Source organism: Apodemus sylvaticus, chromosome 17 (assembly GCF_947179515.1).
Source record: "Apodemus sylvaticus chromosome 17, mApoSyl1.1, whole genome shotgun sequence".
Lineage (NCBI taxonomy): Eukaryota > Metazoa > Chordata > Mammalia > Rodentia > Muridae > Apodemus > Apodemus sylvaticus.
In genome coordinates this window covers 47,246,515-47,274,058 of record NC_067488.1, presented here as the reverse complement: position 1 = coordinate 47,274,058, position 27,544 = coordinate 47,246,515, and the positions used below count along the sequence as shown (strand labels likewise).

Here is a 27,544-nt window from a genome sequence, read left to right as displayed (position 1 = left end):
CTGTGTAACGTGTGAATCTGATCTGGGGGTGGAGCCTAGAAGCCCAGTGCTGCCTCGCTCATTCCATCCCGGCTCTACTAGAAAGAGAGCTAAGCAGGGCAGTCAGTGTCTATGTCATTGCTGTTGGAAGTCTGTCATCTCAGGCTCTTCCTGAGGGTCACTTCCTCTGTGAAGAAAGCAGGGCTGTTGAGAACATCTTGGTCATTTATAGGAGTCAGGTTTCTGTGCACAGATATGCTCCAGCCTCTCAAATCCACATCCAGGCCTGAGCAAGCATTCCAACCAATCATGGGTCAATCTATCATTCATCTATCTGCCTCCCTGTTTCTCTCTGTGTGTCTCTCTTTCTCTCTCTCTCTCTAGCCATGCAATGATCATCTATCAATCAGCAGAATTTTTGCAGAGTATTGAGAAACTAGCCAGCAGTCTCTAGCATTCATGAAGTTGCACATATGGCCGACATTGCTGATTATATTATGCCTGGCAGACATTGCTAATCAATTGTGCCTATGCATGGCAGACATTGCTAATCAATTGCGCATATGCATGGCAGACATTAATACTTAATTACAGCTTTTCTTCCACCAGAGGCTGGATGCAGCGTTAGATTCTGTGATACTGTGTCTGGGGCAGCCCCAACCGATGAGAACTGACACCTGGTGACAGGTCTGGGTCACACTGCCTCTCAGTTTCCTTCTACAAAAGGAGCTCTTCACTTTTCTCCAGGCAGGGAGAACAGATGCTGAGATGGTGCAGCCCGGAAAGCTGAGAAAGCATTGAACAAGGTCCCCAAAGCCAGGAACCCAGGAACCCAGCTGTTCCCTGTGTTTGGTGAGAGACCTAGGCTGACGTTGTCTGGAGAAAGGGGTCACCATATGCCAGGTGGCGATGGCCAGAGCCACAGCATGTCCCATGGAGATCGTGGGGTGGAGCCAGAAGAAAGCAGCTGGCAGGGTGGTGCAGGAAAGGGGGTGCCAGGAACCCCAGGATCAGATGTCAGGGGAAAAGCAACAGCTAGAGAGCAGGCACAGCCTGGGATTTGGAGATTCTCGGGTGGAGTGGGGAGCAGAAAGCAGTCAGGAACATCCGGGGGTGCAGGGAAGGGACTGAGTGGGGGAGGGTGGAAGAAGGCTTCAGACCTCTCCATGTCCTCTTTGCTAAGGCTGACCTGTTCCCTGTCTCCCCAAGTCTACAGCTCTGCTCTCCCCTCCTTATTCTCAGCATCTCCAGAGTTTTCAGGTAAATTATGGTGGAACAGTTTGTTCAAGTCTGAGACAAAAATCAAGCCACGCCTTACTCATTGTGATGCCCTGGCCAACAGAGGAAACCCCAGGGAAACAAAAGTAAAACCAAACAACACAGCACACAGGAGGCTGAGATGGTGGCTCATTCCTGAGCCCCAGCAGCAGAGAGCTAAGACAGGGGGGACTCAGGTTTGAAGGTGGCCCGGACTTCTTGACAATCTCATCTTCCAAAAACAAACAAACAACCCATCCTACCCCACCCTGTCCCCCAAAAACCCATAAAAAAAAAACCCACCAGCCAACTCTCTGTGCCTCTACCAAAAAAGCATGTCACCTCCATGTCTGTGAGAGGCAGGAGCTTTCGTCCCACTTTTCAGATGAGGAAACTGAGGCTGAGGGTAGTTGAGAACTGTAGCTGCTAGTGGGTAGAGATTGTATGCTCCAAGCTCCTCAGTCCCTGGACCTCTCTGAGTGCAAATTTGCCTGAAGACTCCTCCTCCTCCTTTTTCTCCCCTTCCCCTTCTCCTTTCCCCTCCTCCCTTCCTCCTCCTCCCTTTCTCTTCCTCCCCCCCTCCTCCAGCTCCTCCTCTTCCCTTCCCTCCTCTTCCATCAATTTATTTATTCATTCACTTTACATCTGGCGTGCATGGGGCTGCTACTTGGAGACATTTACTTGAGGGGGAGAAAGGGAGAGCTCACATAATGTGTGATTTTACTTAAAACAGTTCTGTGTTGGGACAGAGCGGTCCTGCATGTCACCATGAGTTGCGAGTTGGGAACCAAACCTCCCACCCAGTCTCACTAGGTTAGTGAGGCTCATTAGGACAGCTTCACCAAGAGCTGCATGTGGCCACCCCATATCCTGGTTCGACTCCAGAGACACCCTGTCGTCATGAGGAGAAGACTGGGTTCTTCAATGTCACTGTCCCTGACGTGGGGACCCAAGGGAGAGAGATTTCATCAGCTCTCTGCTCCTGTGCCCACCAGTGCACTAGATACTCAAACTAGGCTGCTTCCAAGCAGTCCCTCAGTGTTCACGGTCTGCACTTGGCAGGTGACGATGCTGACGCCATGTGTGTCACTTCCAGAGTTAGAGGCAGAGGTTGAGGGTGGCTACGAACAGAAACTAGAAAGAACTGATTTCCACTGTCACCTGCCGATCCCCGAGGCTGAAACAGCCCTCAACTCAAGCAATCCACCCACAGACTCCTACAGATCCCTCAGAACCCTGTTTAAGAACTTTCATATCTGGGAGGCCCTCTGAGCTTCCCCTCCCGAATCAAGGCCGTTCCCCTGAAGAATCTCTGCTCAAAGTATTGCCTGTGTATGTTCTCCTGCCTTACATGCGTTTTGTTGGTTGCTTCTTTCATCCCATTTTACAGATGAGATTTGAACTCACAGCGGGTTGATGGCTCACTCCAGATCACACAGCTAGAACCCTGGAGAGAAAGCCCGTGAAACTGGCCCGGATTGTCAGTGCTCTTTAAAGCCTGTGCCAACAAGTATCTCAGACCATGTGCCAAGGGCCTACGGAGACAAGAGTGGCAGTTTCTGAGACCCAAGAGGTGACTGCCACACCCCCTGCCACCGGCTGTTCAGTGTGGAGGGATGCAGCTGTGCCGAAACTTGAGCTCAACTAGAAGCTCAGAGCCTGACCCCTGTGTCAGCCCTGGGGCAGCCCCTCTGCTGACATTTTCCGATACCAGGGATGTGACACACCCACCAGGGGCCTTGAGAAAGCAAAGCAGGAAGCCACTTGAGACCTGGGGTGCAGGATGCCAGGAGGTGCCCTTGATTCCAGGAAACCAGGGCACTGAGGGGAGGGAGCAGCTGGTGGAGAGGCCAGCTTCTCTGTCCCTCTGTGCACCTGGCCTTGTGTGGGCGTGCGCCCAGGCACACAGCAGTAGGAATGCCATAGGTGCTGGCCCTGGGGCTGGAATTGTCCACAGAGGCCTCAGCCTCGTGATGAAAGAGGAACCGTGGAGGGCGCAGACAAGTAGTTGTCGCTCTGCAGCCTGTCCCCACACCAGGCAAAAGACCTCGTCAGGAAGCAGAAGCAGATTGCTCAGGCGGGAGGGAAGATGCTGGAAGGGTGCTCAGCTCAGATTCAGTGAGACTTGGCAGCACTCGAGGAGAAACAACAAATCCACTCATTTGTTCATTCGGCGCCCGTTTGTGAAGGACGATGACGTGCAGGCAGATGCAGGGCGAGCGACGGGAGAAAAACAGATGCCATCTAACGTGTAGGCCTTGAGGGCCAGGACAGAGCGAGACGGTGGCCTCAGCCTTGTAGAGCTGGGCTCCACGGCTAGCCAGCTGTGGCCTTCCTGGATGCCAAAGCTTCTCTGTGCCTCAGTTTCCTTATTCTGGCGATACAAGGGCTGTCATGAGGATAAAATAATTAAGTGCATATGTTGTACTTAGAAGAGCACTGGTAGTCGGAGCCATGGGTGGGGACAGGACTGTGACCAGGCGGCCCAGGGGTGGTGGGTGTGGGGGCCCCGGCTTGCTGCTTTCTCTTAGTGCTCTTGCCTGCCTTGCAGCCCTTGGGGCGGGCACATGGCCTCCGTTGCCTCTCTCCGCCCTTCCTAGGTTCTTCCTCCTTTGCACTTTTGCCCCAAGTATGAAGAAGAATCATACGGGCTCTTATGATTCTAGGGACCACCTCCTCCTCGTCTCAGGTCTGCCATCTTAGCTGCCACCAGCCTTACTTGGAGTCATTGTGACCCTGCTAAGTATGTCCCATTGAGACTCCTGGAGCCTTAGTTTTCTTGTCTGTGATGTGGAATGAGGGAAACAAAAGAAAAATTCTAGCCTCTATGTTTCTGATGGACCAGAAGGCTGGTCGACAGCCTCAGAAGGAGGTGGAGGTCCTCCATCATCAGAACATCCCCTCCCCCCTTTTCTCCCTCCCCTCCTCCATTCTCAACATCCAATGTCCAGGGGACTTTGTTTTGGGAGGCCAGCTTCTCATGTGAATTATTTATCAGTGAAGTCCTACTGTAAGTACTTGACCTTCATACTAGATGTTAAGATTCGGAGAATTCGGGACGTCATGAGATGCTCTTGGTGGCAGTCAACTCTGGCCACTGGGTAGGTGTCCCTGTTCTATGGATCCTGACACCTGCTCCAGCATGGGGTAGAATGAACCTCCAGGACCAGAGCAAGCTGGCTGGCAAATTCTCTCACTGTGCTAATGATGCTTGTGCCACCGGGATCCACACCCGGGTGCCGACGGAGACTGGGGAGGGGAGACCACATCAGTAGGACTCAGAAGGATGGTTGTGATGAGAAATGGCCACACAGAAGGCCCCGGCTCCGTTCCCAGCTCCTCCCACAGCTCTCCGCCCCCCCCCCTCCCCCACCCCCACCCCCGCTAGGCTTCTGGTTATTGGGCCTGTTCTATGTGAGAAACAGTTGCGGGAACAGCAAAGAGGGCATATGGCTGATAGAAGGTGAAGCCTCCTTGGAGACTGTGAGTGTGGAGGACGCTGGCCAGGTCGCCCAGGGAAAGGAGCCAAGCCTGGAGCGGAACAGTCTCTGGCGGGGCTCTGGCTGCAGATTGTAAAGATCAACAAAAAAGAAAATGCTGGCAGTTGAACCCTGATCCCTTGGACGGTTGGTACCATCTGCCTGAGGCCCGTGTGCCAAGCTCTGCCAGCAGCCACCAGAGGCAGGAGGAAGCAGGAGGGGTACACACCCCAATCCTGGACCTGCTATGGCTCCATTGGAAACTTCTGGACTTTAGAACTGAGATGGAGCATACTACTGTTCTAAACCATTCTTCCGCAGCCCCCTGGCTCAGCTCCATCTTCCCAGACACATATCTAGATAGTGTCTGGCAAGGGCCCTGGATCCCTCTCCTATCTTCACCTCAGAAGGTTTGAGAGAGGTTCACACAATTGGGAGTCTTCTCCCTTCTCACTTCAGGGTATAGGGGTGTCTACCAGCCAGTGTATGGAGATATCTGCCAACAGAGAGTGCCTGTATAAAACACGTGGATAAGAGCCTATTAGGAAATTAAGTATGTATAAGTGAAAATGTCACCTGTCAGCTGGTGGTGCTCCCTTTCCCACCCAAATGGGAATCATGGGTAGGGGAGGAGAAGTTCTTTCAGTGCTGGCCATTCTGCATCCTGGAATGCTCACTAGACTAGTGAACCTAAAAGCTTACAGCTTACAGCTCTGAGTGACAGGGGCCTACGCCTCTAACCTTTGGAAACTAGACACTTGGACTTGGGGTTTATTGACCTGGGTTTTAACACCCTGGTGTGTGGCAGCTATTGTAATAACCCTTTCCCTTCAGCAACAGTACACAGCGAGAAGAAGCAGCAGTTGGCACTGCCTTCTCTTACAGCTCCTATGCACGTCTCGGATGCTGGGACCCTCACCCTGTAGTGATGACTGTCACAGGCCTGGAGTGTGAGGCTTCTCAGCTATGACAATTGGACTATGGTGACTAAGACACTAGGTCCCTATCCTGGGCAGTTCCCTTGGACATGCCCAGTGATCGGGCCTTGCAGTTTCTCCTCTTCAGGTCTTTACATCCTTCATGGGCTCTGTCACCCTTATTGGTTGTCAGTTCTGCTCCGGTCACTCTCTGGAACTCCTCAGCTGACCCATGGCTGCTCTCGCCATGGTTGCTCCTTGCTGCTGCTGTCACCTGGTGGCTGCCCTTGAGGCTGCTGCATCTTTTCGGTGTCACCAGCCAATTCTATTAATGATAAGGATCAAAAATAAGCAAAGAGACCACTTAAGAAAATCTTATCGGATTTAATGTTACAAAGCTGGGGTCTGTCCAGGGAAGTGTCCCCAGGCTGGCTGGGGAAGTGAGCTGAAGGGCCTACTTATAGAGACGAGAAGAGGGCGTGGTAGCGACATTAGCAACAATTGTGGCAAACTTTTATGCAAACACAGGGCTGTCTTTGGACTGATCACAGGCCTTCTGCTGCACTGGGCAGATGCTATCCCTCTGGCCTGGATGGAAATGGCTAAAGGGTCATCTAGAGTTCACCAAGTCCAGCACAAACTGTCTGAAACAGACTCAGTGGAAACAATGCCTTCTGGAGTTGGCTTTACTCTTTGTTAGCAAGCAGCTGTCATTGCTGGGTAGCTTCCTCGAGGTGTCCCGGGAGCGTTTAAACTGCTGGTATGAGGAATCCTTTGCTCAAGATGGCCAGGACATCATAGAAGCTTCCCACATCAGTCACTTTGGGAATTAAATTACCCTGTGCCCCAAATCTTAGCTTACTAAAGGGAAAAATAAGTATTAAAAAGGGTGCCTACCATAGAATCTTATCAACAGTGACTTAACAGTAATTCAGTATTCTCTCTCCTTCATAGTACCCCAAGGAAAAGTGGGGCCGACTGATTGTCTCGACAAGACGAACTCTCCTACTTCCTGCACAACCCCTGGGGGTTTGTCCCAGCTTACACTATACCATGGCGGAAAGGTCCCTGATTGAAAAAAAAATGGACAGTAATTGCAACCTGTTACATATGTGTCCTGCCATGTGTGGCCGGCCCCCGGAGACACTGTGCTGCACATAGGCCTGGAAGGGGCCCCCTGCTGTACGTGTGCACTGGGAAGAGGCTGCACACCCATTTGGTCAAGTGCACAGCGGATGCCCAGCCCTGGTTTGTGAGGCCTGGGTGAGTTTACTGAGGCTGTTGAGACACAAAGCACAGGTTCGCAGCATTGGAAACAAAGTGTGCCTCGCAAAGGATTCAGGCTGCGCGTTCAAGATCCAGGTGTCCGTGGTTGCTGCCCCCTGGAGCTGGAGGAGAATCTAGTCTAGGCCGCCCCGGAATCCAGGGGTTACTGACCTGTGTGCTGTCCTTGCTTGTCTCTGCCTTCACGTGCATTTTGTGTGTGTGTGCCTATGTGTGTGTGTGTGCATGCTCGTGTGTGTGTGTGTGTGTGTGTGTGTGTGTACGTGTGTCTGTCTGTCTGTCTATCTCCAAGTCCCCCTTTTCATAAGGACTCCAGTCGTATATCATTAGAGTCTATCTCACAGTTTTCTGCCCTCAACAGCTCAGCTCCATCAAGCCTGGATGGCAGTCTGGGGAGGTGACACATCTGGACAGCAGGCAGGAAGATTTGGATTTTAACCAGCCTGACTCTCCAACCTCTGCATTGGCTTTTGTCACCTGATTATGTTGAGCCTGTATCTGTTCAGGGCCTGTATCTGCTGGTTCTGTGTACCCCTACCTATAGCAGCCAGGCCTGTGACTCTAGGGGCCCAGGAGCTTGACGACCAGTAGTGCTGTGCCGTACAGAATCCCAGGAGCACTGAGACCTTGTGGCATCTATGTGAAGGTATGTCCCTATTGTCTCTGCTGTGGGGGACAAGTGGAGAGAAGCAGAGGATGAGGGACCCCAGCCCAGGCTCCAGCCTCTGAGATTGTGGGGGGATTTTAGATCTTTGCCCTCCTGGTGTCAGCCCCTCCTCCAGGCTGGGTGGATCAATGGCTGTGGTCACCAGGTTCAGAGGCCACCAAATTGTGCAAGATCTTTCTGAGATTTCTCTGCTACCATCCTGCCTGGGCCAGGGCCCAGGCCACTTGGCAGTCCAGAGGACAGGACAGGGCACAGAAGAGGGGCCCAGGGTATCTGTGTCCTAGTGGTATATAGACCTAGTTCTCATCCTGGGAAGGTTTGCAGTGTGGAAGCCGGATACTAGGAGAGAGTGACAGCATACTGGGCTGGGAATAAGGTCTAGGAAAGAACAGACCCTCACAGGTCAAGGGTCAGGCCCATATGTTTGGGCAAGGACCCAGACAGAGCTGTCAGGGGGACCATAAGGAGAGCTACCTTCGTTCCGAGTCATACCCAGCTACACCTTTCCATCCTCACAACACTGACCTTTCACACACCGCTTTCTTGTTGGCCCAGACCGGGCTAACAGCTGCAGTGAATCATCCAGGGATGGCGACTCAGGGCCAGGGCCCTGCCCTGCTTTCTCTAGCACAGAGTGGCCTATGTCCACTGAACATGCAACAGCCGGCATCTCAGAGCAGGCGTGTGTTTACAGACTCTCCACACTCAGTTCACACCTCACAGCTTCCCACACTGCGCCTCACGCCCCGTGCGCAGCTCTTACTGTACCTGTACCTCACGGCTCCATACACACACACCTTCCGCCTCACCACCCATGTCCGTCTCAGTGTGAACAGGCACACACCCACTTACGCTCACACCCAGACCCCATGCTCCACCGCCTGCACAGACCCGCTCCACCCTACAGGCATGTCTATCATCCATCTGATTTTCACACGCCCCCTATATACATTCCTAACTATTCATACGCCATACGTCCACATGTACACTCTATATTGCACACATATTTCTTACAGGCCTGGTATACACACACACACACACACACACACACACACACACACACACACACGAACATGGGGAAACACATGTTCACAGCACACTAAGCCTCAGATACACACGCAGTTCTCTACCTGTGAACCAGGAACCCCTGGCTCGCATCATGTGATCTGGCTGGTTACCGTTGTGCCCCGACAGCTTGTCTGGGTTCCTTGCTCAAACTTGTAGGCCTGAGCCTTGACGTGGGGGTCTGTTCTTTCCTACACAGTCCTTCCCAGCTCGGCACTCTCTCCTTACTCCCTCCCCGGCCTCCGGCTGCCACAGGGCAATCACGTGTCTGGGTGAGACCCATCCCTCTGCAGCAGCAAGTCCCAGAGAATTCTAACATGAGCCTCGGTTGTAGCTTCAGTTTCCTAGATGGAACATCAATGAATGCAGAAAGGCAGGCGGGATTCATCTTTGCACGGCTCTTCTAACCCAAGAGGGGGCAGCCAAGCTAACATTTCAATCTGCAACCAGTATCCAAAGGATCAATGAGATAACTGACTGGTTTATTTATTTTTTATTTATTTATTTATTTATTTATTGCTCAGGATCTGGAATGTGTCTTACCTATGAGCCCAGCTCAGCTCATTCTGACTCTATTTCATGTCCAAGGGATGCATGTGGCCAGTGCACAGCAGGGTTTTGTAGAATACCGATAATTCCTAGATTGGCGCAAGAGGGTGTCAAGTGCTCCCCTTCCCCAGCCCGCTTCCCTCCTGTCTCCGGAAGGCATGGGCCCAGGCCTTCCTGGCCACTGTCAGCTGTGTGAACCCCTGTTCCCACCCGAATCCGCCTCTGCAGTTTCCCACTCACCCCCTTAGGGGACCAGGGGCTGTAACCAGGCAGGAATATCACCAAGCAACAGGCCCCGGGGGAGAGCTCAGGTCTCCTGCTGCTGCAGGTCCAGCCCCCTGGGCACCCATGGGGCAGGGCGGGGTTAGAGAGGCGGGCATTACTTGCCTCCTGCCTCCTGCCTGTTTACCTGTGTTCAGTTACATTGTCGCCCTGGACCTGACAGGAGGCCCATGGAACTTGGGGCCACAGGCCACAAGGGACAAGAGCCAGACACCCCAGCCATGGCCCCAGGCCATTGATCCAACCTAAGCTGGCCAGTTGGGGGTGGAGAGACCTTGGCCTGGATAAACAGAGGCTCCCAGGCCTGTGTGCAGGCCCGGCACCCACCTTCCACCCTTGAAGGTAAGCACGGGCCTCTGAGACAGGGGGCCAGGATCCCTGAAGGGCATCTCCTCCAAGAGTCAGACCTGGCTGACTGGAGCTTTGAGGGGCTTTCAGGGTCTCCACGGCCAGAGCAATCTGGCACAGAGGCCACGAGGTGCGACAAGCTGCCGTTGGGGAAGGGTGGATGGAGCGAACCTAACTCGGCCTGGGGTGCAGGGTGCCAGAGGGCTTCCAAGGACCAGGTGGCCTGCGATTCGGGTGTGCAGAGATAGGAGAGGCCAAGTTTCTGGGCCTGGTTGCCTAATTTCTCATTTCACATACAGCTTCACATCTTGGGCTTTCTGGGGAGCTAAAGGCCCCACTCTGTATCCATGTGTGATCTACACACAGGACTCTTGGCTTGTAGGCTGGAGCTAGTGTGTGCATGTGCGTGCTCGTGTGCGTGTGTCTCCGTCTCTACACATCTAGGGGTGGGTGCACATGGGTTTGCGTGTGTGGCAGGAGCTCCCAGCTGTCCCTTCCCTGTGGCTCACAGTAGGGCTTCCACTAAGTGCTAACATGTGCCTCCCATGTTCCTGGGTCAGAGTCCCAGCTTGGGCCTTTTGCTCAGTCTTAGGGCGTTCATCTTGCGGTAGTTTTGATCCAACAACCACTCAAAGGAGGCAGGAAAGCGAACAGCTGAGGTGGCCGGCTGGAGGTGGGATGGGGATCTTGTGTCGACATCCACCCAGGGCTGGATCAGAACTCTCACACTGTGGTCAGATCCGGATCTACACTGTGCTACCTGGTGGTCCTGTCCCTGTGATCGCAGCCTGCAGAGGGTGGACAAGGTTCTCCACTGTCACGAGGGTGGGAGAGGGTGCAGAGCTGTTGCCCAGTCTGCCAGGCGCTCCACCAGGGGAGAAGATTGTGCCCTTCAAGGGGCTCCACATCATGGGTCAGAGAGCACACCTACCTGGTCGGTTGCACTGCTGGGGCCGCCACCCTTCCAGGGGCACTCTGGGAGAACTACTCGGAGGAGGTTGCTTAGGAGAGAATAAGGACTCACAGGTCTTAGGGTACAACCAAGACCACTCCCAGGGCTGGCTCCTGGCATTTGGTCCATAAAGTTTACAATTGCCCTTGTTGTTCAAGGTTATAGTCAAGAAAAACAAAACAAAACAAAAACAATGTCAAGAAACAAGAAAGAAGGTGTTGGGGGATGGATAAGTCACGTGTGAAGCCATCTTTGGGCTAGGCGGGAAGGGCTTGGGCTCTTATATTCATTCCCTGGACAGCAAGGGAAGACCCACACCATACCAGGTTCTGTATGGGAGCAGGACCCACAGTGGTGATGGAGAAAGCCTTGTGTTTGTGTAGCCAAAGGAAGACAGAAGACTCATAGGCATATCATGGGAGTAGGTCTCCAGGAACACCATAAAGAAAATGTCAGTAGGGAAGGGGGCAGGAAAGGATGCATGCACCATGAGGCAAACTGAAGGAGAAACGTTCCTGGCAGGAGAGGTGGCCAGTGCAAAGGCCCTGGGGTAGGCATTAGCAATCCAGCAAAGAGGGAATGTATTTGCCGTCAAAGGAGGAAGAAGAGAGGAAGACACGCAGGGCCCTTTGGGACTGTGCTCTAGGTGACTGGAGCTATGTGTGACTCACAAACTGGGCACATGGTGATGACCTCACCCTGGCGGTTGTGTGGGAATTCGCTGACGGGAGTGGTGATGGCGGGCCACTGTAGTCACAGCGGGCCTGAGAGAGGCAGATGAAGTGGTCTAGGCGGTAGAACGACTTGGATGAGCCTAAGAGATGTCAGGAAGGATGGGGACAGCAGCATGGAGGCCACACTCCTGCAATCCAGCACTTAGGAGATGAGGCGGGGGGGGAACTTTTAGGTCCAAGGCTGGTCTGGGCTGCACAGGGAGGCTGTGGGTTCTCAGTGCAGTGGGAAGGTGGGGCCACACATTTTTGTGATGGATCGGACTTCAGAAAAATCTGAGCCACTGTCCACTAGCAAAAATCGTGGTGTGGTCATCCTCATGGGTACAGAAGATGGAGGCAGGGTCTCTGTATTCACTGCCACCCCCGCCCCCATATCCGGTGTAGATTCTGACTCTAAACAAGAGCTCTAACAAAATGGGATGCCTGAGCCAGTCACGGAGCTGAGGGGTTTGGGGCAGACTCAGTGTCCTTTCTGGATCTAAGCCACCGAGCCCTGCTTCCCACAGGGAATGAGACAAGGAAGAGGCTCTGTGCCTGGAGACACAGTCGCCCCATTGCTCCCCCTAGAAGCCACTTCATTTGAGGGGACACCTAGAGAAGTGTTGGAGATGCACAAGACCAGAGACTGCCCGTTTTGGCTTGCTTGCTGGTAGACTTGTTTGAGACAAGCCAGTCTGGAGTGGCCTGGGAAAGGGCATCCTCCTGCCTCAGACTCAGACTCCTGAGGCCTAGGATCATAGATGTGCTCTACCAGGCACACCTCATGGCTCTGGGTGGGTTGGTTTGTATTTTAAGTTATGTGTGTGTGTGTGTGTGTGTGTATGTGACTGTGTGTGTTCTTCGTGTATGAATAAAGTGCACACATGGCACAACATACATGCGACAGCTAAAGGAAAGGGCCTCGCCTCCTACCTCGTTTGAAACAGGATCTTGTCTGTGTTATCTGGCTGTCGAGCTTCTGAGGGTTCTCCTGTCTCTGTGTCCCATCTTGCTGTAGGAGAACTCTGATTACAGATGCTCAATAATACACCCAGTTTTTGTGTAAGTTCTGGGGATTTGAACTCGGGTCCTCATATTTTCCCAGGAAGATATTCTTCTCTGCAAGCCATCTCACCAGCACCAGCTCTTCTTTGAATAAAGGGAGGTGGAGAGGAACAAGGCCCACAGGCAGGCATGTTGATTTTAACCAAGGGTGGCCCAGGTTTAAGGAGACAAGTGGCTTAATTAGCCAAGGACCCAAGACCCTGAACCCATTGCCAGATGGTGCATAGGAAAGGTTCTCACATTACCTAGCCCTGGTGTGGTGGCACTAGGTTAAAGTCTCACGGACTTCAATAAAGGGTGTTGTACGTGACAAGAAAGGGTAAGCAGGCTTGGGTGCATGGTGTGGTAGTTGGGGACCATGGAAGACTCAGACCTGATGGATGAGGGCAGGGGACAGGAGATCTTCCTGGTGACAATGTGGAGGATGGGACAGAAGAGGGGACAGGAGGCAGAAAGTCTATCTAGGAGGCTGCTCCAAAAGTCAGGTGAATTCTCCCACAAACACATTTTCTGGGGGTATGCTTTGGAGTCACAGTGACATCTATAAGTGTTAGAGAGAAGGGGGAGGAAGGGAGAGAGGGAGGGAGAGAAGGGGGAGGGAGAGAGAGGGGGAGGGAGAGAGAGAGAGAGAGAGAGAGAGAGAGAGAGAGAGAGAGAGAGAGAGAGAGAGAGAGAGAGAGAGCAATCAATATTCCAGGGACCTGGAATCCTTGCTGTGGTGTGCGGGGTGGGGGTCCTTCTGTGTCCAAAGTTTGTTTGGGAGTATCTAAGGTAAATTGACAGAAAGAACAAGAAGAGGTGACATCCCATTGTCATTTGACCATGGCTACTTAATTATAGGAGATAGCCAGTACAGGAAAAGTCAAAGAGACCTTCAGCTGCTGCTGTGTGACCCTAACTAGGGGTCTCAGCCTCTCTGGGCCACAATTTTTGTTCATCTGTGTAAATAACATTTAAATACAAGGATAATAAGGCAAATCCTGACCTGAGCTGTTCCCAGGACCCTCTGGGTTTCACCTTCTTCATCTGTCCAAAGGGTGCAAAGTCCTGAGAGGCTTACACGAGACCCACACAGAGAGGGTTGCCACCTGTTTATGGGCACTACTTCAGGACCCACCGAGAGGCAAACCACCCAGTCCTGCTGCCTGCCTTCTGGGATGTCCTCCCGAGGCCACTTCTACTCCCTGTGAGCTGCTTAGTAGCCACCTGCAGTCACCACTTCCCAGGTGCCTGCCTTCCCATGCAAAGAGCAGGGGTGCTGCCTTGCTTCTGAGCACCACTGGGTCTCAGCAAAGGCTCCCTTACAGATGCCAAGATGTTTTCAGCTCCCCTGTTCTACCAGGATGCCCGCCGCCGAGGCTCCCCAAGCGGCTGATGGTCAGGGCGATGCGGGAGATGGAGAGGAAGCTGCCGAGCCAGAAGGGATGTTCAAGGCCCCCCAAAACACCAAGAGGAAAGACCGGGACTACGTCCGCTTCACGCCACTGTTGCTGGTCTTGGCTGCGCTGGCCTCAGCAGGAGTCATGCTTTGGTATTTCCTAGGTAATGAAAAATGAGAATCCAGTTGAAGTGACCACCCCACCCCGGGAGGGTTCAGGGTAGACACAAGGAGGATTGTCTCGGCTGTGAGGAACACATGGGATGAACCAAGATTCCATGTTCTATGGTGTTTCCCCCCCTCCTTGTAGTCTGAGTAACCATATACTTTGAGGTGGGTATACTGCTAGACCTATGGCTTAGTGTGCCAGGGATAGAAGACTCTTCAGCACCCAATTCTTGGGTCTGGACCAGCCAGGGTGTGTGAGCATGCCATTCTTTCCCTACAGCCCTCTTAGGCTCTCCCTTGGGCTCAAAGCCAACGTGCTCTGCTGCAGGAGGCCATAGGTACCGATGGGACTTGCTACCAATTAGTGCCTCTGCTCATTTGAGCCCCATGGGCTCCTCTGGAGAGAGGACCATGGCTTCGTCACCTCTGAATCTCCAGGGCTTGGCATAGAGAGTCAAGAGGACCACTAGAGAGCATCCAGGCTGGTGAACCTCTTCCTCACATCTAACTTGGGCCCTTTGGCTCTGAAACCATGTCCCTCGAGCAGTCCCATGGAGTCCCAGAAGCGGTTGGCCATGCTTTGGGCCCAGGGGCTTCAAAGCTCCATATTCCCACGTGTTAGACAGGGATAGCTCGCCTCCAACCCCACAGCGTGGAAGAAAGTGGATCAATGAGATGCCTGTGAAAATGTTTCCCATAAGGAATAGAAGGCTTAATTATCTGTCTGTTCATCCATCCAAGTATCATCCACCCATTCGTCCATCTATCCATCCATCCAACATCTATCATCCACCCATCTATTCATCCATCCACCCATCCACCCACCCATCCATCCATCCAACATCTGTTCATCCATTTATCCCTCTGCCAACCATTTCATTATTATCATATACCCATCTACCCAATGACCATCCACTCATCCATTTATCCAACCATCATCCATCCATTACTCATCCATGGTCCATTCACCATCCAACTATCTATCTGCCATCCATTCATGAACCATCTATCTATCCACTTATTCACTTACTTGTCTATCTATCATCTATGAATCCATCTATCATCAACAACTCAACCATTCAAGCATTCAACTATTCATGTTATTCATCTGTCAATCATTCATTCATAATCTATACATACATACGTACACACATACATACATATATATATATACATACATAATACAGTGACAGGCACAGGGATTGTGCTAGGCTCTGGTGATGGTTCCGGTCCTCCATGATTCCACTGTGGTATCAAATACAATTATAACGTGCTTGTCATGACCGAGGAGGCTAAGGGGATTTGGAAATCCCAGATGGGAGATCTAATCTTACATACATGATTAGAAGCTTTCCATTAAATAGTTGTATAGGATTCTTTCTGAACATATTCACTGGTACAATTTCAGGTCCATTGACAGGACTTGGGAGGCTGAACACATGGGGAGGCACTAGGCAGACAGATCCACCTAATCCAGCTCAGATTCAACAAAGGTGGCACACTGAAGATCCCTATCTTAGGGTTTCTGTTGCTGTGATAAAACACCATGACTTGTAACTTGTGGAGGAAAGGGTTTATTTCACCTTACGCTTCCAGGTAACAGTCTATCACCGGGAATGTCAGGACAGGACACAGAAGCAGGAACTGAAGCAGAGGCTGGAGAGGAACAGTGCTTACTGGCTTGTTCCCTGTGGCTTGCTTAGCCTGCTTTCTTGTAGCATCCACCAGTACAGGGGTGGCACCCCCACAGCAAGCTGGGCCCTCCCACATCAACTATCAATCAAGAAAATGTCTCATAAGCTTGCCCACAGGCCAATCCGGTGAGAACATTTTCTCAATTGAGGTTTCTTCTTCCCAGTGACTCTAGCTGGTGACAAGCTGACGTAAAAGGAACCATTGTAATACCCATGTTCAACAGCGGTTGGCTTCAGGTGACTCATAGCTCTCCTCAGAGCAGCCCTTCACCAGGAAGCAGGAAGCCAGTACCCCAAATACTGCAGGCCGGAGTGCAGTCTCATTAAGCTGCTGGGTAATTAGTCTTCAGGGTTGAAGAGCCAGGCACTCAGATGACAATCATCTCTCTAACCCTTTGTCCTGTGCCCCAGTGGGCTTCTACCTGGGGCTGCAGACCTAGGGCATGGGGTGAGCACTCTACAACCTACCAGAAAATGACAACCCCTAAAAGGACTCAGAGAGGAAGAGGCCCCTGTGGGAGCTATTAGGGTGACTCCTCCTACCCAGGCCAGCATGAGAGATAGTGCTGTGATAGATAGATAGATAGATAGATAGATAGATAGATAGATAGATAGATAGACAGACAGACAGACAGATAGATAGATAGATAGATAGATAGATAGATAGATAGATAGATAGATAGATAGTTATAGGTAGATAGGTAAATAGGTAGCTATAGAAAAAAAGGAAGAAAGGATTCATAGGTAGATGGATGGATGGATGGATAGATGGATAGATGGATAGATTAGATAGACAGATGGACAGACAGACAGATGGATGGATGAGCAATAGATAGATGGGAAGCATGCCCCACCATCTTAGAAGAATAGTGGGTAGCCCAAAGCATGGCTGATAGCTGGGCAAGGAGCAAGATGAATCTGCCTGGCTTCATTGCTGCTCTGTGGGATCCAATGGCTGAGCCCCTCATTCTCCCAGTCACCCCACAGCTCCAGACTGGCCCCATCCCCTCCTACTCCCTGAGAAAAAGCATCTCGAAAAAGAGACCTCAGTATACCCAGAGGATTCCCCGGCATGCAAAAAGGACACATGCTCCACTATGTTCATAGCAGCCCTATTTATAGTAGCCAGAAGCTGGAAAGAACCCAGATGTCCCTCAATGGAGGAATGGATACAAAAATAAGTGGTATCACACAATGGAGCCATTAGAAACAATGAATTCATGAAATTCTTAGACAAATGGATGGAGCTAGAGAACATCATACTAAGTGAGGTAACCCAGTCTCAAAAAGTCAATCATGGTATGCACTCACTGATAAGTGGATATTAGCCTAGAAACTTGGAATACCCAAGATATAATCTACACATCAAATGATGCCCAAGAAGAACAGAGGAGTGGCCCCTGGTTCTGGAAAGGCTCAGTGCAGCAGTGTTGGGGAATACCAGAACAGGGAAGTGGGAAGGGGTGGATGGGAGAACAGGGGGAGGGAAGAGGGCTTATGGGACTTTCGGGGAGTTGGGAGCCAGGAAAGGGGAAATCATTTGAAATGTAAATAAAAAAAATATCGAAATAAAGAGAGAGAGAGAGAGAGAGAGAGAGAGAGAGAGAGAGAGAGAGAGAGAGAGAGACCTCAGGACATCAGACACCAGCCCTCCCCCTACTAGGGCTCTGCCTCCCACCCTCCTCAAGAGCTGTCTAAAGCCAGATTCCAAATGCTTCCGCCTCCCGCTCACAGTGGGACTCTTTCCACTCTCTGTGGACCCTTGAGAGCCCCTCTTAGCCTCTTCTCTCACTGCAGTGTTCCTAGAGGGTGATACGACGTGCGGAGACCTCCTGTGAACATCTATCCTCACACACCCTGTGGGGCCAGGCTCTGCTCCACTCCCAGCTCTTTCAGCCCCTGTCATGGCCACTGTTGAATCTTGGAGCCAGGTGTCCCTTGTTGTAGGGGGCTAGGAGCACGCAGTCTTCCTTGCCACAGTCAACCTCATTTCTTCAGCATCCTCTGCCAAGGAAGAGTCTCCTTTTTGTCTCTATCCACCTTTCTTTGGCATCCTTAGTGGTCAGCGTCCTTTATCCACGGCCACTCCCGATTCTGCTTGTCCAGCTCAAGTCTGTCCTCAGGCTGCCCTCCCCCACTGTTGCTGCCTCGACCCCTGAATGCCCAAGGATTCCCTCAAATCCCACGTGTGCAAAACACAGATCTCACCAGTCCCTACAATCTCCTGTTCCCCGTGGCCACACACCTGCAGGCCTCCATTCTGGCCACACAGCTGCTTCTCTGCTTCCTGCACCTCCTTTCCAGTCTACCCAACACAGCAGATGCTCAGCCACTTTGGGGAGCCCTGTTAGCTTGGTAGATGAGGATGAGGAGAAGAAGTAGGGGGACCAGTGCTGCCTTGGGAGCACAAGACGCTCGGCGGGTTGGAGTGACAGGAGGTAAGAGAGACGAGAGACTTTTGGACATGCTCCCTCCATAACCCCTTTCTTTCTGACCAGGGTACAAGGCGGAAGTGACCGTAAGCCAAGTGTACTCTGGCAGCCTCCGTGTGCTCAACCGACACTTCTCTCAGGACCTGGCCCGACGGGAGTCCATCGCTTTCCGCAGTGAAACTGCCAAAGCCCAGAAGATGGTAGGGAGGGATGGGAGGGCAGGAGGGGGAAATGTGAGAGGGCAAAACCATGTGTTTGGGCATCCGGTAGGTTTGTCCATCACTTTGCTAGGAATGCTCATGGGGGTGAGGTGGGGGTGGGGAGACCCTGTCCTGGGTACCATGGGAAAGGACTATCCTGGAGAGGCAAGGTCATACACAGGCTCCAACTGACTAGAAAGAGACCTGGATTTTCGCCTCTTGCAATAGGTAACTTGCAGGTGACATAATCAGGACCCTTCCCCCTTCACACAATGTAATGATCATTGCACTAGGGACAGGGGACTGCTAGCTCCTTCCACTCTCAGTCAGGTACAGGACTATCATTTGGGGGGACAGAGGGGCTAGTGGCAATGCTGGAGGCATCCCCAGCCATGAGATCCAAAGAGCTGAATATTATGCACCCCTATGAGCATCAAGATGTCCTCACAGGGGACACCCACAGAGCTCTTCATCCTGTGTCCGAGTGTGCTCTGCCGACACACCTCCACTGCTCTCAGCTGTACGGCAGGCAATCCGAACTCCCAGAGTGGGCTGGCTATACCAGAGGCGGTGGTGGGGTGGGATGGGGTCGGGGACAAGGTGTGAGGACAATGGAGGCTCGGGGCTGGGACTTAGCCTCTGACAGGTGGTTCCCCTTTATTGAGCTTGGTCTTGTCATCTACAAATGGCGGTGTTGTTGTAACAGGGTTCACACCACACCGTGACTGGGGATGCCTGATGTAAATGGGGCCAGGTTCAAGGTGTGCTTGAAAGCACGTGGTCTAGGATCCCCCAGTCCAGGTGACCTGGCTTAACCTTGTGCTTGTGAGGGTGGCAAGCACAGACTTGATGACCAGAAGGGACGTGGGAAGCCTGCGCCTATGTCACCGTGGAGGTAACCAGGACATTGTCTTCTTTCTCACAGCTGCAAGAACTGGTTGCCAGCACCCGCCTGGGTACTTACTACAACTCCAGTTCCATCTACTCCTTTGGGTGAGTTGTCCCGGCCCAGAGGGCCCCTGTGAAGGCCACAGATCTAAAGGCATGAGGGCTGGACCCTGTAGGCAGCTGACACAATGCCCTAACCGTACCCTACCTCAAAACTCCATTATAAAGAAAACAAGAACATGGGGGGGGGAATGGAGGCACGGGGCTGGGACTTAGCCTCTGACAGGTGGTTCCCCTTTATTGAGCTCGGTCTTGTCATCTACAAATGGCAGTGTTGTTGTAACAGGGTTCACACCACACCGTGACTGGGGATGCCTGGTGTAAGTGGGTCCAGGTTCAGAGTGTGCTTGAAAGCATGTGGCCCGGGACTCTCCAGTCCCGGCTGGGTTTGCCTGGTCATATCTGGTTCTGCCATGACCTCCTGTGACTCTGTCTCTCCTCTGGATGAGAATGGGAAGAAGGTATAGCTGGTTCCCAGTGGGTCTGAGTCTCAGTCAGTTCCCTTGAGCGGGGACTGGGCAGAGACAGGGCGGGGACAGGACTTCAGGCCCCTTTCACTTCTGTCTGCATAGGGAGGGACCCCTCATCTGCTTCTTCTGGTTTATCCTTGACATCCCCGAGTACCAACGGCAGACCCTGAGCCCTGAGGTGGTGCATGAGCTCCTGGTGGGTGAGCTACTGTCCAACAGCTCAACCCTGGCTTCCTATAGGACCGAATATGAGGTGGACCCGGAAGGCCTGGTGATCCTGGGTCAGTACTGCGAGGGGAATCCTGGGGGGGGGGTTAGAGCAGCAAGGCCTGGGGAGGCTGCCCCCACTCTGGGGGGTGGTATGCTCAGGTGATCCTGGAGCCAGGTCAAGGGTGATGGTGGGGGCGGGGGCGGACTGCATGGAGGGCTTACCTTGGCCAGCCGAGCCTAACTCGGCTCCTCTTCCCTGTTCTTATTTTCGGTGTTCTATTTATTTGGCTTTGCCCTTGTTTATTTGTTTGTTCATTTCCTTTTGACAGAAGCGAGCGTGAACGACATAGTCGTACTGAATTCCACGCTGGGTACGCTGCTGTGTCCTTGCTTTGACCTCTTTCCGAGGTCCTCTTGTCTGGTCCATCGTGGGGGTGGGGGTCCCAAGGCTTCCACTGTGGGGACAGGGAACCCCAATCTAGAAATGCTCACGGTGGGGGGGACCTGGGTGAGGGCTCTGAGCCTGGGTTGGGGACCCAGGTAGACGTGTGCTTGCATGCCTGTGTCTTAGATGTGAGTGTGAGTTGGCCCCTGTGGGGAGCCACGTGGAAACCTACCGCTGCTGCCTGTCACTCAAATCAACCTGCCCGCCCACCCTCTTTCCTTCTGAAGGTACAAACCATCTTGCCAATCCATGCTCGGTCCCTCGCAGCACTTAAACAGGTCTGTGAGAGGGTATGGTTCACGCACATTCAAGAACTCTCTCTTTACCCTTTCCTCCTCAGCTGAGCTAGCCCACCCTCCACTCTCTGCCTGATATCACACTGTTAGAATCACTTTGATTTTCTCCCAGAGGCCATACTGGCTTGCTGCTGAGGGCTGAGTAACCAGGTGCTAGGCAGCCCACTCTGTTGTGCAAGGTTAGGGGTACCATGCACGCTGTAGTCTGTGGACTGGTGACTCCTGGAGTTGTACACACAATGTGCTATCTAGGTGACTGTACCCCACGACACAAGCCCTCGTGCTCAGATTCCTGCTATGCCAGGCAGAGTTGCCACCTAGAGTGGAAGCAGGGGTGAGCACCTCGACCCCTCTCAGGGAGGAAGATGGTTTCAAATCCTAGGTATGCCTGTTCTGATTCCCTTCCCCTGCCCTTGGATAGGAGCGCTGACCTCAAAGCACATTTCAAACGTTAAGGCCAAGATTCCCATTCAGAGTTATTCTGAGCTGGGCCAGATATACCTGCCTTGACAAGCGGTGATGTGGATGGAGATCAGGAACACAGACCCTGTTTCCATTGTCTGTCTGTCTGTCTGTCTGTCTGTCTATCTATCATCTATCAATTAAATATCTATCCATCTATCATCTATCTATCAATCATCTTTCTATATATTATCAATCTATCATTTATCTATCTATCTATCTATCTATCATTTATCTATCTATCTATCATCTATCTATCTATCTATCTATCTATCTATCTATCTATCTATCTATATTTATCTATCTATTGGAAAATGACTTGTGCAAATGCATTTTCCTTCTTGTTCTAGAAGCCAACCTCCATAGCAGCTCCAATTTTGCTTCTTAGTTAAAAAGTCTTTTTTTTTTTCTTTGAGACAGGGTTTTTCTCTGTAGCCCCTGGCTGTCCTGAAATTCTCTTTGTAAACCAGGCTTGACTTGAATTTACAGAAAATCTGCCTGCCTTTACCTCCCAAGTGCTGGGATTAAAGGCATGCGCCATGACTGCCCAACCTAAAATTTTATTTTGAAGAAAATGATTCCCTATGCAGCACAGGCTGGCCCCAAACTCTCAGTCCTCCTGGCCTGGCCTTTTGAGTGCTGGGATTTCAGGTGTGGGTCACCACACTGAACTTTATTCTTAGAATGACAACAAGTCCATTCACATCAATAAAATATTTTTTATAAGAAGTGGCAGCTTTTCCTAAAACCAATCTGCCTTGAAGAAAGGTATTGTGATACCTGTCTGTTGGCTTCAGGGATGGCCACCTTGTGGGTGTCTATATTTGGTCTGCTGTGACATCACAGGTCACAGAGTCCTGGGACACTCACCTTTTACACCAGGAGGCAAAAGAAACAAGGGTCTTAGTGTTAATATGAAGAGTCTGGCCCTGAGCGCCACACTGAGAACTCTGCGCAGTCGGGAAGGCTCTTGCTGTCTTCCTACCATCCTCTTCGCTGTTTTCCATCTGTGGTGGTTTCCTGTTTCATCACAGGGGATGGCTTTAAAAGTAGCATCACACTCCTGAGCGTGGTGGCACAAGTGTCAACCCCAGAACTCGGGAGGCCGAGGAGGAACCATAGGACTCTGAGATTAGCCTGAGCTGCACAGTGAGACCCTGTCAGAAACAAAAATAACACCCCAGAGAAGCCACCGCCCTCCTCCATCCATCTGCTGTATGGGGCTCCATTGAAAGGTCACGGTCAGCAAGGTGTCAGTGTCAGCTTGGTCACCCTCGGTGCGCCAGGATAGACAATGCTGGGCCTCAGCGGCAACTGCTAGTCATGGCCAGCCTCCGGTGTCACTTCTGTAGGAATCATCCGTGTGGTGTCCAGTGCAGGCCGTGGTCTATGCCATGTCTGCTCTGGTGCAAAGCCTTGCGTTTCTGGTGGCGGAGCTGTGCTTCTGGCTTGTGGCTTGTGTGGGTGCCCACAGAGGTCAAAGGGTTGGGGGAGAAGTCAAACTCTCTCTCTTTTTGTAGTGCTAGAACTGAACCCAGGGGTCATGCACACCAGTCATGTGGTTCCAGCCTGCTGGCACCCTCCGAGTAGAGTGAGTTCCCCTCTGCCAGGCCCCTGCTTACACTGTGGCCACCCTGGTGACAGAACACAACACAACACACACACACACACACACACACACACATACACACTTGCTACTTGCTGTGAGCTCTGATCCCCACTGGGAGACAGACACACAGAATATCCCAGGCCAGGTGCCAGAGCCAGAACAGATAAGGCTGTGAGGGAAAGAACGGTTCTGTGCAGGGCATGGAGGGAGACATAGCGGCAAGGCACAGCAAGGAGTCAGGTGAGGGGATCCAGGGAGGAAGGAGGAAATGGCTTTTGATTCAGCATCCAAAGCCTTCCTAGAGGCCGGGGCTTCAGACCCAGGCCGAGTGTCAGGCCGAAGCCTGGGGAGCTGGGACTTCCTTGGTCTAGAGGGGAAGGGCCCCTTGGCCAGATGAGCTGTGACTCCACATACCATGAGCAAAGCGGGGGAGAGGCCTAGTTCGGGCGTGCGTATTTACTGCCTCCATCCGGTGCTGGGGCAGGACTCTCAGTCCTAGACAGGAGGGCACTATCTCCACTCCATTACTTTTCAAAAACAAAGATTATTAAAATGGCTAGCGCAAGGTGTGGGCTTAAAGCAAGGTTCAAAGAACAGAGACATCTCTGAGAAGCCAGATAGCAGAGACTGGTCTCTCGCTTCCCTAGGCAGAGGCCTGAGGCAGCCTCTGTGCCAGGAGGTACGGATCCCACTGGAGTCTGGTTGGCCAGGGCAGGAGAGGGAGCAGACCCTTCCTGGCTCTCAGCATCACGCAGAGGATAGGGCGAGGTTGTTTATGTATGCCAGGTCTCAGGGTGGCTAAGCTACTGGGCAGGGTCACACAGCAGAAGGCTGCCGGTGCCAGGCTGGCCCTAACAGCCTCCCTCACCCACCCTGCGTGTCTCAGGTTCAGTCCCAGATTCCCCCAGGCTGCTGGCAGAGCGCCGGGCCTCCCTGCGTCAGGAAGCTTAAGGGCGGCCTTAATGGTACCCAGGAGGTACGGCTTCGCTAGCTCTGTCATGGTGGCCAAGCTCAGGCATTAAACAAGCTTAAGTAAATTAAATTTTATAAGTGCACTTAATTTATTATGCTTAATCAGGAGACTCAATGTATCAAATTAAGTTGAGTTTAATGGAGGGATATCCCGGGGTGTGGGGTCTGGTGAGATGCAGAAGGAGTTGTGAAACGAGGGTAGCTATTGGCTGGGACTGAGCCTCAGCCACGAGGGACAGCTGCGCGGTGACAACTCGGCTGCTTTTCCCTCAGAGTCACAGGAAGACACACTGCTTTTATCCAATGCTTATGGCATTTCTGGCTCCATGCTGTGTGTCCCAGTGTGTACTGTCCCCAGGCTGTGGCAGCCCCGTGAGCGTGGGTCACTGTCCTCAGTATACAGATGTGAAAGCCAGCCTCCCGGTGTAGAAAGTGACCAGAGAGCTGCTAAGGGCAGGGGACAGGATGGTAGGTGTGAGACCCTAGACCCGGATCTCCCAGCATCCTTGTGTGTGGCACTGGCCCTTTAACTCTGAGGGTGGATGAGGCAGCCAACTTACTGGTCTCTCAGCCTGCACAGTGTCACTCCAGGGGCAGCCATGCCAGCCTGCATCGCCTTGCCCGGCCTAACCTTCCTCTGCTCCCTGTGGCCACAGGACAGGGCAGTGCTGGTCCTGCTGTGATCCGGGCCTGCCTCCTCCTCCCTATCTTGTCCTCCTGCAATGCCTGCTCTGTGACAAGACCCTGCAAAGCTTTCCCCAGGCCTCTCTGCTCCTGGGCATCCCTACACCTTGGACTGGGTTCAAGGCCTTCATCTTCTTCTTTGCTGTCTGTGCTGGCCACTCATTCCGGCCCATGGGGCTCCGTGAGTTTGTCAAATGGTTGAATGAGCGTGTGAGTCAGAGGCTGGGCAGGGAAGCCACAGGGAGGCGGGGAAGAAAGGTGGGTGCCCGAGCCCGGCCCAGCCCCTCTCCCCCCTGCCCTCTACCACGGCTGGAGAAGGCTTTGCGGCCGTTCCCAGTCTCTCTTCCTGGCTAAGGGCTCTGTCCTTTTCCGTCTCCAGGCTGTTATCGCTACAGCTACGTGAACCCCGGCCAGGTCCTCCGGTTGAGGGGGCCCGACCAGCAGACCACTAGCTGCCTGTGGCATCTGCAGGGGCCTGAGGACCTCATGCTCAAATTGCGGCTGGAGTGGACCCGGGTCGATTGCAGAGATAGGGTGGCGATGTATGATGCGGCTGGGCCCCTGGAGAAGAGACTTATCACCTCGTGAGTCCCTCCCTGAAGTGCTGAGGGAGACCCAGGGTCAAAGGTCACACCTTGTGTTGCAACCTCAGCCTCAGGGCCAAATGGCTGCTGTGGAGGGCAGAGGGAGGGGAGGCTACAAGATTGTGTGCCAAGCAGTGGTCTCCATTCCCTTCTCAGAGCCTCAGTTTCCCCATCTGGATGTGTAACTAACCAGTTGTAGGTGATCTCTAAGGTCAACTCTGGGAGGGCACATGGCTTGTTAGAACACTCCAGAACCTGGCAGCAGCTGGGTATTTCAACCAGCACTCTGCTGCATCCTAGTTGTGTGCCTTTGAAAAGTGTTTGCCTTTGGAACCTCAGTTTTTCTCATCTGTAAAATGGGTGTATACTCTTGCTCACCATTTTGTGATATAGACAATATTGAAGATATGCAGCCACTGTGACCCTCATTCTGTACTGGGTAGCTGGGGGTCTCTGGGGCCCTGACCATCTCCTCTAAGATGGACACAGGGGTGCTGTACCTGGAAGACTCGGTGGGAAATGGGGCAGGCAGTGCTGAGTCGTGCCATTGTTTGATGCCAGGGGACAAGGTGGTGTCATTTCTGTGTCTCGTGGATCATAGCATCTTGTACACTTCTCTGCTCCATCAGGGTCTATGGGTGCAGTCGCCAGGAACCCGTGATGGAGGTGCTGGCGTCGGGCTCCGTCATGGCTGTGGTGTGGAAGAAGGGGCTGCACAGCTACTATGACCCTTTCCTGCTCTCCGTGAAGTCTGTGGCCTTCCAGGGTGAGGGTCTCCAAGGATGGAGGGGGACACGGACAGGGGCCCTGCTCGCTGGTGGCCTGCCCTGCTCTGGAAGCCTCCAGTGAGCAGCAGTCCCCTCCCCTCCCTTCCCACCTCTCTCTCTCTCTCTCTCTCTCTCTCTCTCTCTCTCTGTCTGTCTCTGTCTCTCTCTCTGTCTCTCTGTCTCTGTCTGTCTGTCTGTCTGTCTGTCTCTCTCTCTCTCTCTCTCTCTCTCTCCTTCACACTCCACCCGGGGCCCTGGCAGCCCCCAGCAAAGGTGTCCATCCTGGGAGACCCCTAGGATGAGGGGGTCTTGGCTCATCCCCAGCCTCAGTCAATTCTCCCGCCTCTCGCTTCCCACCCCACCCCTCCCTGTCCCCATGCTGTCCATCCTCTGGGTTAGCAGAATTAACTTGAGGCCCCTGCCTGAGCTAGGCCTGGACCCTGCCTGAGCTAGGGCTGGACCCTGCCTGATCTAGGGCTGGACCCTGCCTGACCTAGGGCTGGACCCTGCCTGAGCTGGCACTGGGGTTTCAGTCAGAGTCGCCTTCTGCTGAGGTGTCTGGTGGCTCTTCCTACTCCCAGCCATCCCCGGGCTCGCCCACAGACCTCCGGCTGTCCCTGCAGGCGTGACAAGTGTGTTCTCTTGGGTTCTCAGGCACCAGAGTCTCCAGGAAAAACCAAGGGAGGGTTTGGGGCTCTGGAGCCCAGGGACAGGTGACCTGAGAACCCAAGCTCTGCCGCCTCCACCCTGAGCCTCTTCCTGCGTGACTTGACCAAGCCACCCTTCTTCTGTAACTCTCATCAGTGTGCGCGCATGCATATATGTGCATGTGTGTGTGAGTGCATGTGTGCATGTGTGTGAATGCATGTGTGTGTACGTGTGTGCACACGTGTGCATGCATGTGTGTGTGCATGTGTGTGTGTGTGTGTGTGTGTGTGTATACATGGCTGGGATGGACCTCGGGGCCTTCACGCATGTTAAGCGAATGCTGCAGCATGGAGTCTTCCCCTCAGCCCCTCCCTCTTTGCAAAGGCAGCAGCTCCCTCCCACAGCTGCGTTGTGAGGCCCACTGCAAGCAGATGTTGCACACTGTTAAGTGCAGCCTGCTTGTTATTCAGCAGATGGAACTGTGCCCATTGCATCTACTCGCTGCTGGGTGAGCTCTGTACTCTTCTCCCCATTTTGTGGATGTGGAAACTGAGGCACACTTACGCAGCTATGTTGGGACCTGAGCTTTGCTGTTAATGGGGTGCAGTGAGGCACTATGGGGAGGGCCAAGGGACCCAACCATCCTAATAGCTGTTCTTGGATCCAGATTGTCAGGTGAACCTGACCCTAGAGGGCCGACTGGACCCACAGGGCTTCCTCCGCACACCCTACTACCCCAGTTACTACTCGCCCAGTACCCACTGTTCCTGGCATCTCAGGGTGAGTTCCACTTCTCCTGCAGCCTGCCCTCTCTGCCCAGAGCAATCCTTAGGGCCTTCAGCACAAGTACTCATAGGCTAAGTACAAAGTGGGAAGGTGGGGGCTTCTTTATCTGAGCAGGCAAGTGCCCTGGCCTGCCCACACCCACTATGCGACACATGATTGCCTGCCCTTCTTTCCCAGGTACCCTCTCTGGACTATGGCTTGGCACTTTGGTTTGATGCCTACGCACTGAGGAGG

General features: G+C 52.9%; 1 protein-coding gene across 1 annotated transcript in view; it reads left to right on the top strand.

The window, feature by feature from the left end:
• The first annotated feature begins 13,864 nt into the window (after positions 1–13,864).
• The window catches only part of Tmprss6 (transmembrane serine protease 6), a 25,420-nt gene continuing 11,740 nt past the window's right edge, over positions 13,865–27,544 (top strand). The window contains exons 1-9 of the mRNA XM_052160889.1: positions 13,865–14,099; positions 18,296–18,429; positions 19,355–19,422; positions 19,950–20,128; positions 20,387–20,428; positions 24,905–25,109; positions 25,739–25,875; positions 27,192–27,304; positions 27,488–27,544. The exon at positions 27,488–27,544 is cut by the window's right edge and continues 53 nt beyond it. Of these exons, the coding sequence (XP_052016849.1) occupies positions 13,865–14,099; positions 18,296–18,429; positions 19,355–19,422; positions 19,950–20,128; positions 20,387–20,428; positions 24,905–25,109; positions 25,739–25,875; positions 27,192–27,304; positions 27,488–27,544 (1,170 nt within the window). The remainder of the gene's footprint in view (positions 14,100–18,295; positions 18,430–19,354; positions 19,423–19,949; positions 20,129–20,386; positions 20,429–24,904; positions 25,110–25,738; positions 25,876–27,191; positions 27,305–27,487) is intronic.